Below are 10,431 nucleotides of genomic sequence, written 5' to 3'. Positions count from 1 at the left end.
TGGTGGGAATTCATGTTGAGACCATCGAATTCCCAATTTCTTTCTTTGGAGTACAACATACTTTCACTTAGTTTTTCTGTTTTGGAGGTGGCTAATATTGGTAGTCATTGGAATCACAAGCAATTGCTGATGGGGCATGTAGGCCATGAGGGTTGCTTTTTGTGCAGGGCCTCTGAGTGGTTCCCTTGCAAGACCTCGAGGTTCTCAATGCTCCTCCACTTTGAATGGTCATGAACCTGAGATTCCCAGGGATCAATGGGGAAATTGCAATTCCTCAAGGAGACTTTGAGCACATCCTTTAATCTTTATCTGTGCCTGGCCATCTCCTTCCATGACAGAGCATGGAATTGAGTGTGCTTCAGGAGTCTACAGTGCTCAATTTACCAACGGAGGGGAACCCAAAAGGTAAAGGAGGTTCTACAGAGGCACCCAGTGGCAATAGGCTGAAACTGCAAGACTACAGCTTCAAAATATCTATCTGTGGAAATTAACAAATCACACACCAAGTAGATTTTGTTTCATATGCATCAAATATGCATTTGGAATTTGAAGCATTTGACCTACAACATTATATGGAGACACAAGGAATTGCATATGCTGGAAGCTTGAACAAAAAAACAAAGTAATGGAGGAACACAATTTGTCAGGCAGCATCTGTGGAGGGAATGGACAGACATATTGTGTCAGGACCCTTGTTAAATGTTGGCTGGTTAAGTGCTGAATCTTCACTTATGGCATATCTTAAAACAGACTGCACTCCCCTTAATTTTTGGCAAATAGTTTTTTCAAATTATGCATCTTGAAGCAAGTTAAGAATTAACCAGTCATAAGTCTCTTCTGGTGTGCCAGCAGGTTTTATAAAGCTGTGGTGGTTGTGGCTGAGTTGCAATCCCATTTAACTGCAGATAGATGTCAGCATGGCAGCAAAGGGAATTTAAAGTCAGTTTGTTAAACACATCGGGAATAAAAAGCTATCATTAGTGAGAGTGACCACAAAGCTACTGGACTTTAAAACACAAGTGGTCACCAATGTTCTTTGGAAAAGAAAACCTGCCCTTCTGACCCGAACTACATCCAAGTAATTGACTCAGCTGCCTTCTGAAGTAACCCCATTCTCTCGCCTGCTTCCCATAACCCTTGACGTCCGTATTCTCCAATAAAAAAAACGAGTTGTACAATAATTATTTCATCAAGAAATAAAATTGTGTAAATTTATTGTAAGAAATGGACATTTATAGAAGGAAGGCATCTTTCTCTGTGCAAGTTTGAAATTACAAGAGTTCCATACTGCTCATGAGATTACACATCTTGACTGCAATAAGCCCTGCTGCTAAAAGAAAGAAAATTCTTTGTTACACTTGTTCTTAAAGGTTCATGAAACATGCATCCATTCTACAGTGAGAGATAAAATCGAAGACAATTCAAGCCAATTCAAAAAATATTGCCATTTGAACACTTAGTAAAAAGGTTATAGGGAACCATATTGAAGCTTAAGGAAGCGAGCTCAATTTAGATAAAGTTTAATCATCAAAACATTCCCAGTTTTGAGGGACGCTAATTATTTTATTAGATGAGTATTAGGTGAGAACCATAAATGTCTACATTCTGATAAATGAATCTGAAACAATTTCTTAAAGGCTTCCACTCTGTTTACTTTGCATTAAACGCGAGGTGCACTACCCAAAGCTAGGGCAAAGCAGAAATGGCTTTGATTTCATTTTCCTAAGTACACAGAGAAAAGATTATATTTGTCCTTCCTCTTCATTGACTACACAAACCATTTTTTTTCGCTAATACCAGAACACATTTACAAGTTGATGCTTTTCAAATGCATCTTACGAAAAACCACACCACCCAAAAATAACATGGCTCTCTTCTTAATGAACGACAAACTAGTTTGCTATTTTCAAAAATATTATTATACAGATCATTTCCCTAATGGCCATTTGATGCAGAATTTTAATTTAGGTCCTATTTCAAATGGATCCCAAACTAGCTTCCTAGAAAAGAAAAAAAACCTTTCAAACTTATTCTGCAAGATTCAAAAACATTTTTCAATCCTTTTTAATCATCTTAGCTAATAATTCAAAAAGATATGCTGGAATCAAGTGAGAAATAATGCAAACTTTCAAACAACGAGCAAATTTTGGATTCAAACCACTTTAGCACTTGTCACATTAGGCAATTTGCAACCTCATGACATCATTTCTCTTCCACTGTCATTTGCTGAAAGGCATCCACAGCTGATATTGTACAGTACTTGGGAGATGTTAATAAATAGTCACTGGTTTGCAGAGGATGTTTCTAGATCTTTATGTAAAGTAGTGAGGTTTCTTCACATTTATGCCATATTCAGTGAGAGCAGGAATTAAATCCTCCATTGTCAGGGTGTATTTTTTATCCTGAAACAAAACGACAATTAAAAAAATTGAAACATCTTACAAATCAGTATTTCTTGCAAATAAAGTAAAGACTGGGAACCAGAGGTGAAGGGAATCGGCAACGGCGGCAGGCGCTGGACAACGGATAGTAGGAACAACCAGGGCGGCCATACCTTCGCGGCTTTAACGTCAGCTGCGAGACGGTCCTGGGGCACAAAGGTTGAAGATCGCTGGGAAAGTAGAAGGACGATAGTTCGCGGGACAACCGGACGGAAGCGACAGCTGCAACGGGCCGTTATGGCCAGGTGCAGCTGGGACTGTGAAATGGCACCAATACCTGCCGACCATTGCATATAGACTCAGTGCGTAGTTTCTATGCATTAGGATTGTATGCATATATGCACCGGGATTGTACTAATATTTGGCAATAATCATACTGGTCTGTGTGCAAGAATAGCATCTCACTGCACCTTTGTATAGGTGATAAAAAGGAACCATTGTACCTTTGACATTACGTGATTTTTTGATACAAGCGTTAGGATTACGGAAATGATGGCTGGAGGTTCCCAATTATGAATGGATCTAGAACAATGAAGATATACATCTTCTGTTTAAATGTTCCATTTAAATGTGGAGAGCATTGAGAGACGGAGGAATTACCTAGCAGAGTTAAGGGCCTGTCCCACTTTCACGACCTAATTCAGGGCCTTTTTTACTCCTGGACATTTTTCATCAGGCTAGAAAAACACCCCGACCTACTTGATGCCACGAGTACCTACAACTAGCATCACAGCCTACCTAAGACCTACCTACAACCTCGTGACGACCTTGCTGCGAGTACGAGTCAAGGGCAAACTCGGCAGTGGTCGTGAATTAGATCGTGAAAGTGGGACAGGCCCTTTAGCAATTTGAATCAAATACTGGGAATGATCTTGGGGTAGTGAGACGGTTGTGGTGAAAGTAGGAGATTGGAGAGTAGTGCAAAACTAAATTTGATACAGCTGCAGATTGTGAGGAAGGCATGAAAATAAAAATAAAATATATTGGGAATCTTCACCAGGTCAGGCACAAACAGAAATAACATTCTAGGTGACATCAGCATTGAGCTGATGAAAAGTCACCAACTGAGACTTTAATTGCCAGACGTTTCTGGTATTTTCTGTATATATTTCAGATTTTTAGAATCTGCAGGACTTTGGTTTGCACCAACATGCCATACTTGAGCCAAATGATTATTCTTCAATTTGTAATTTCTGTGTGATTTTCAATGAGGCAGGGCCAGGCAAAGCAATTCCAACATGATACGACAATGGTCTGACATTTGGAATTTAATGGTACAATCTTATGAGAACGTTTTCTCACCAGAAGTTGTTTACACCTAAAGGTAAATATGTAGAACATTTAAAGTTTGATAATTTATTGGAGCTGTTCACCAATCACCAATTTATGCTGATCACCAAGTTGCTGTGGCCAAAAAGTATTCTAACCAACAAAGAGTAATGGTTCAAAGAGTGAATAATTCCAAATTACAATACTGCAGTCTTGTACATCATATATTTTTAAACTTTTAAACGTACATATCCTGTTCTTACATCCTTAGGGTGACATGGATAAAACTTTCCTGTATTTCAAGCAATTTTGTGCAAGTAATGCTCAATATGAACAAACCTTGCTTTTGTTTCTGGAGCTTCCTGATGCAGTTCCTTTCATTTTACAGTGCTGCAGGGCATCGTTTGCAATATCTGAGATGAACTTTTGTGCAGCCAAAGATATTAAACGGATTCTGTTTAGAAAACAATGTGATCAAAAGCCTGTGCATACAACCAATTTTGTAGTAAATCAACACAAACTTAAGGAAGATTTTATAAATTACCAAAATACTTTCAAAAATCAGTACTTTTCATGTTACCAAGCAAAATGTGTTGTTTAAACATCCCAGAAAATTTCTACTGAGTTAACATCTTGCGAGTTTTTCAAGTGATAAAATTCCAGCAATTGTGATCATCTAGTTCTAAACCAGTTACAGATATGGGGTAAGAAATGGTAGATGGATTTCAGAGCAAGTGTGAGGTTGCACTATTTGAGGTTGAATGCAAGGTAAAAGTGTGGTCAATGGCAAGAATCTTAACAACATTGATATACAACAGGCTGAAGGGCCTGTCCTGTGTTGCACTGTGCAATGTTCTGTGCTCGCCTCCTCGGAATATCGATTCATAAATAAACACAACAAGGGGGTAGGAAAGGTTTCTGGCATACATTCAGTTTTTAACCACTGAGCAAATTTGTAACAAATGGGGCTTAAAAAAAATTGAATAGCTATCTGAAACAAAAGCGTGTGAAACACCCTGCATCAACTTTTAAAACATTTAAAAAATGGGGTTTCTCAATATAGAAATGTGAATCCATTCCATTGCCTGAATTGCTCAATGCACTAACTTACATGCGTGGATCAGAAGCCTCAAACCCTGCTCGATTCAGATAGTATCCTGTTACAGCATCTGGTATCTAAAGTGTTCCAAAAAACAAGCAGCATTTAGAAAGTGAATTAACTATACACGTAATTAAGGTAGAAAATGCATGGTGTTTGAAAAATACCATTAACAAATGTTAACCATATGTAATGACAACATAGGTGATATATTACAGAGATATCACCACACCAACATCACATAACAAGTGATTTATATATTCTTAAATGGCTGCAACAGCACTTTCTAAATGGTCATATTCAATACAAGTTCTAACACAACATCTGTTTTCCAAAATTTCTGTACTTAAACTAATGAGAATATCAACTACCAAATATAAAAAAACAAGTGCTGTAATAACTCAGCAGTTCAAGCAGCATCTCCGGAGAATATGGATAGGCGACACTTTACATTTCGCTCCTCTCACCTGTATCCACCTATCACTTGCCAGGCTTTATCTCGCAACTTTCCCCCCTCTTCCAGCTCTCTCCCCCCCCCCCCCCCACCCCCATGACAATCAGTCTAAAGAACAGTCCCGACCCAGAACATCACCTATCCATATTCCTCAGAGATGCTGCCTAACTCGCTGAATTACTCCAGCACTTTGCATCATTTTGTGTAAACTAGCATCTACTGTTCCACATGTCACCAAATTTTCAAACATTTATTTTCTACATAATTCCATTTAGCGCTCCTATGTGTAATGGTACAGGGAATGTTACAGCCAAATATATGGAGTTATGTTGTCTTTACTCATTTATATTTGCATTAACATAGTATTCTGTCACATAAGAAAACAACTAAAATTATTTGCAGGTTGTAATCAAAGACACAAGAGGTAGGAAATGCTGGAATCTTGAGCAAAACATAGTGCTGGAGGGACTCAACACATCAGCCACACAACTCATACATCTGTGAAAGAAATGGATAGGCAATGTTTTGGGTCGAAGCCCATCTTCAAACTGATTCTGATCCGAAATGTCAAGACTTGGAAAGAGTTTCTACAAGTACTTTATTTATTTAACTAACAAGTAGGGTAAGAAACTGGAGTGCCAGCCATAATGAATTAGTGAAATGCAGCATATAAACTTACTGTTGGTGTATAATCTTCCAATTGCATAAGAAAATCTGCCAATGGTGTTGTTGATATAACAGGTTTGACATCCCCATTGGCAATCCCTTGAGGAACGTAGACACCATTTGAAACAGATGTCTCTGTTGCAGAGGAAGCAGCATTTGCCACTGAAGACACAAGAAGAAAAGTAACATTTATTAGCATAGCAACAGAAAACTGACCTTGCTGAAAGCTGCAGCGCAGAAAATAATAACTTTACTGATGCTAAATTGCTATTGTTTTATTACTGTCACAAGTATTAAAAGCTTTTATTTGCCTGCTATACAATCACATCAGATAACACTATACAGGAATTCATTCAAGCCATGCGCAAGTGCAGTAGTATGAGCAAAGAGAAAAATACCAGAGTACCGAAAATACTTTTTCCGCATTACAGTGTTACAGTTCCAGAGAAAAATAATTCCCGTAATGAGGTATGTTGGAGGAACTGCACTACACCTTAACTTATGGTAGGACTGTTCAGAAGTCTGATAACAGAGAGAAATGGCGCTGTTCCTCAATCTGGTGGTACGCACTTTCAAGCTTTTGTATGTTCTGCCCGACGGGAAAATATTAACTGCCCTTTTCTCTTGTTACATCACAACTGATGTTAGCCAAAAATGGGACAAAGCTTTTCATATATTCTCCACAGCAAACTCAGTAAAATTGAAATAAAATAGAAAATATTGGTTTTATTTTGCAGGTAATGCAACATCCACTGAAAAATAAATAGAATTAAAGTTGCAGGTGCAAAACGCAGTCGTTCTTCCATTTCAGACACATACAGTTATATTTTGTATAGTTAAAAATATGGATTAGGGAATGTTGTGTATTTGACAAAATCACATCAACATGGAATAGTATTCTGCCTGTCATCATTATTATCAAACTAAAATATATATATAATTAAACGAGGGAGGAAAATGATGGGATGCTCAATTAAGTCCAGAATACAAATGTTTTGTTATTTGTATCCGAATTACAATGTTCAAGTTAAATCTAAACTCTCCTGCTTTTCTAGCCCTGACTGGATCAGCCTAATACAATACAATGCAAATTCTCAGTCATCTTTCCAAGCTGGATCCAAATGATCATACATCGTAGGCACAGTAACCAAGATAACTTATTTAATCCTGATTTCTTTGATTTGCCAGCCTCTCGCAACGTCTTAATAAAGAATTAATTAAGTGCAAGGTTACCAAGGCTGTGGTGAATGTTTTGAGGGATGCAGAAGGAGGAAAAAGTTAAGAATAAGTCATGAACCACCACTGTTATGCTTCATGGGTTCCTCTACTGGAAACGTGCTTCAGTAGACCAGCGCTGCCTTTTAAAAGGACAATAAGGAATGGATCAAAAATAAACAAACTGCGAGAGGAGCTCAGCAACTCAGGAAGCATCTGTGGAGGGAAATGGAGAGTTGATGTTTCAAGTCGAGACCACTTCTCTGGAACGTGTGGCTGCATAACTTGTATGGTTAGGTATTCCACAGAGGGACTCAAAACCACACCTCTTGAACAAGACACAAAATGACAACTAGGTGGAATTTTAGTGCAGGAAAGGGTTAAATAAAAAGGCATCAGAACAGATGGAAGAAAAAAATAAGAATGTTATTCCATGGGAGTGCTGCAAACATTTCATCCAAAGCTGAGAGGAATAACAAGAGGCAAATCAAATGGAAAGGACAGAACTGTAAAGGCAAGACAACAGTACCTTGCTTAAGAGATCTAGCAGCATGATAAAATGGTTTGCTACCAAAGGGTGTTAACAGGATTGTTGTAAAGCTGCAGAATGGAAAATTGCTAAATAGTGCTTGAAGTTGCTTCAGGTTAGTGAAGTTGATCCATAAAGTATGAACATAATTTTACATTGTGGATTTAGGAGCAGAGAGCAAAAGGTCAAAAATGCAAAATGACATGATGCATTACCAGAAACCAAGGACAAAGATGGAGCAGACAGAAGCATTGATGCAAAGGAGTTATTAAACGATGACCACTGGAGGAGACCACTGTAACCACATTGTGTGACTCCTCAAAGTACAGAATTGATGTCGTCAAGAGTAGTTTGGTATGGTGGGCTTGACAAGGACGGATCTTTCAAAAGGTCCCATTCAAAAAACGTTCAGGAAAGAGAAGTCTGGAGAACAAACCAGTATGACATGGACAGACAAAAATGAAACCAAGGATAGTTAACCAAGTTGGGCGGCAGAGAATTTCAAGAGTAGAATAGGCAAGTTCAATGTATCATAAAGATACAAGAGACTGCAGATGTTGGATTATGGCACAAAAAAAAAAACTGCTCGGAGAACTCAGTGGGTCCAGCTGCATCTATTTAGGCAAAAGTATGATTGACAATTTGGGTTCAAACCCTGCATCGCAACTGGATGGTTAGCCATCAATATGCCTCCACAGATGCTGCCTGACCCACCAAGATTTCCAGCAGTTTGTCTTTTGCTCAATGTATCGCATGCTGGAGAAAACTGGAGGGAGAACATGCTGACAGCTTTGGACCTGATGCTAGAGAGCACAGGAGAAGAATTGCACATTCCCATTAAGCCTTTATATTTTTATTTATATGTCTGTTAATGTAGTGGATTGAGGGATGGCTGATGCTGCAGTCAATGACAGGCTAGTTGGACTAAATGCTAAACGCCGGGATATCTTCTTCTCTAGGTGACATCACTGAACCTGGTGGGCTGTCTAGGCAATGCACGAGTCTCCTGATCACCACTGCACTCCTGTGGAGACCTGCTGCCTTGCATTGCAGCTGTGCACTGGTGACCCTGGCCACGTATCCCTCCGGGGGCCTTAGACACACAACCTTGGACACAAGACCCTCGAGTGGCTTGGACACATGACTCCAGGAGCCCTGCATGTGATGCCTAGGGCTGTGGACACATCACCCGAGGTCCCTGACCACAATGACCAGGTGCTCTAGACACGGGACTACCAGGGGCCCTTGGAAATGCCATCCGGGGCCCTGGGACACGTGAGCAATTCGGACACATGACCCTGTGGGGCCCCTGGACACGTGATACTGTAACACATGACACAGTAGGAGCACTGGACACGTGCCTCCTATCCCCACTGCGGACATGTGACCCCATGGGGCCCTGGGCACGTGACCCTTTGGACACGTGACCCCTTGGGGTCCTGGACTCGTGACCATTTGAACATGTGATCTCTTGGGGGCCCTGGGCACTTGACCCTCATGGTCCCCGGGACACGTGACCCCTTGGGGCCCTGGACTCGTGACACCAACGCGCCCCCGACACCGGCCCTCAATCCCCGGCCGGGTGGAGGCCGCACGCCAGTCCCCATCTCACCGCTGACGCCCGCGCTGCTGCCCGCGCCACCCAGCTGCACAGTCTCCGAGTTCATGGCGAGCGAGCGAGCGAGCGGTGCCCGTCACTGTGGCGGCAGCGCCATCCCCAACCGCCCACAATCGGTCCGCGCCACAAACTCCTCCCGCCGCTTCCTGTGCCCTCACAATACGCTCCCCCAGCCCGTCCCGCAACCCCGTCCGGGTGCTCCCGAACAAATGAGCGTCAACACTTCGTTCCGCCAGCAAGTCACCTTCCACTTAGCGACCAATAAACCATTCTACATTTCCTTGATCATCGTCTGCTTTGATCGGGTCAGGCAGCATCTCTGGAGGAAAGGAATAGGTGACGTGAACATAGAATAGTACAGTACAGGAGCAGACCCTTCAGGTCACTATGTCTGTGCTAAAAACGCTGCCAAGTTAAACTAATCTCCTTCAGTTTGGACCCTTCTTCAGGTCTTATTTAGTTTAGCTAGGTTAGCGATACAGCACGAAAAAGGCCATTCGGCCCACCGAATCCGCGCGGACCAGCGATCCCCGCACATTAACACCTGCACTGGGGACATTTTTTACATATATACCAAGCCAATTAACTTACAAATCTGTACGACCTTGGCGTCTTATGTATTAAATCTTCTCTGCACGCTTTCCAGCTTAACAACATCCTTCCGACAGCCCAAAGCTGGACACAGTACACCAAATACAGCCTCACTAGCGCAGTGCTGATGTGGGAGTGTGGGTCTCAGGCTGCCTCGCTGTGGGTTGGAGGGGGCAGGACAGAATATAGTCACAAAATGCTGGAGTAACACAGCGGGACCGGCAGCATCTCTGGATAGAAGGAATGGATGACATTTCAGGTCAAGCCAAGAGAGTTTATTGTTATGTGTCCCAGATAGGACAATGAAATTCTTGCTTGCTTCTTCATACCCTTCTTCAGACTGAGAGTGTGGGGAGAAGGAGACATAGAGATATGGAAGTGTAAGGTGTGAAAACAAGACACCAAAGGGGATGAAGTTCAATGAAAATTGAGAATAGCTCGAAGAAGGGAACAGCGAAGCATACAGAGATAACATTTAATCAGAAGATAAACACATTCCTGCTCTCCAGAGATGTTGCCTGCCCCGCTGAATTACTCCAGCTTTTTGTG

At 41.3% G+C, this 10,431-nt stretch overlaps 1 protein-coding gene across 1 annotated transcript; it reads right to left on the bottom strand.

Moving 5' to 3' along the window:
- Positions 1-1,181: 1,181 nt before the first annotated feature.
- Positions 1,182-9,445, bottom strand: taf10 (TAF10 RNA polymerase II, TATA box binding protein (TBP)-associated factor). The gene is made up of 5 exons (XM_055659571.1): positions 9,286-9,445; positions 5,943-6,091; positions 4,822-4,886; positions 4,050-4,164; positions 1,182-2,402 (listed from the first exon to the last, which is right to left on the bottom strand). Exons 1-5 carry the CDS (start codon positions 9,338-9,340, stop codon positions 2,313-2,315), a joined length of 474 nt encoding a protein of 157 aa, XP_055515546.1. The 5' UTR covers positions 9,341-9,445; the 3' UTR covers positions 1,182-2,312.
- Positions 9,446-10,431: the final 986 nt, after the last annotated feature.

The sequence above is a fragment of the Leucoraja erinacea genome, chromosome 30 (genome assembly GCF_028641065.1).
Source record: "Leucoraja erinacea ecotype New England chromosome 30, Leri_hhj_1, whole genome shotgun sequence".
Taxonomy (NCBI): domain Eukaryota; kingdom Metazoa; phylum Chordata; class Chondrichthyes; order Rajiformes; family Rajidae; genus Leucoraja; species Leucoraja erinaceus.
The sequence above is the reverse complement of the archived record's forward strand: the minus strand, read 5'-3'. Positions and strand labels throughout refer to the sequence as shown.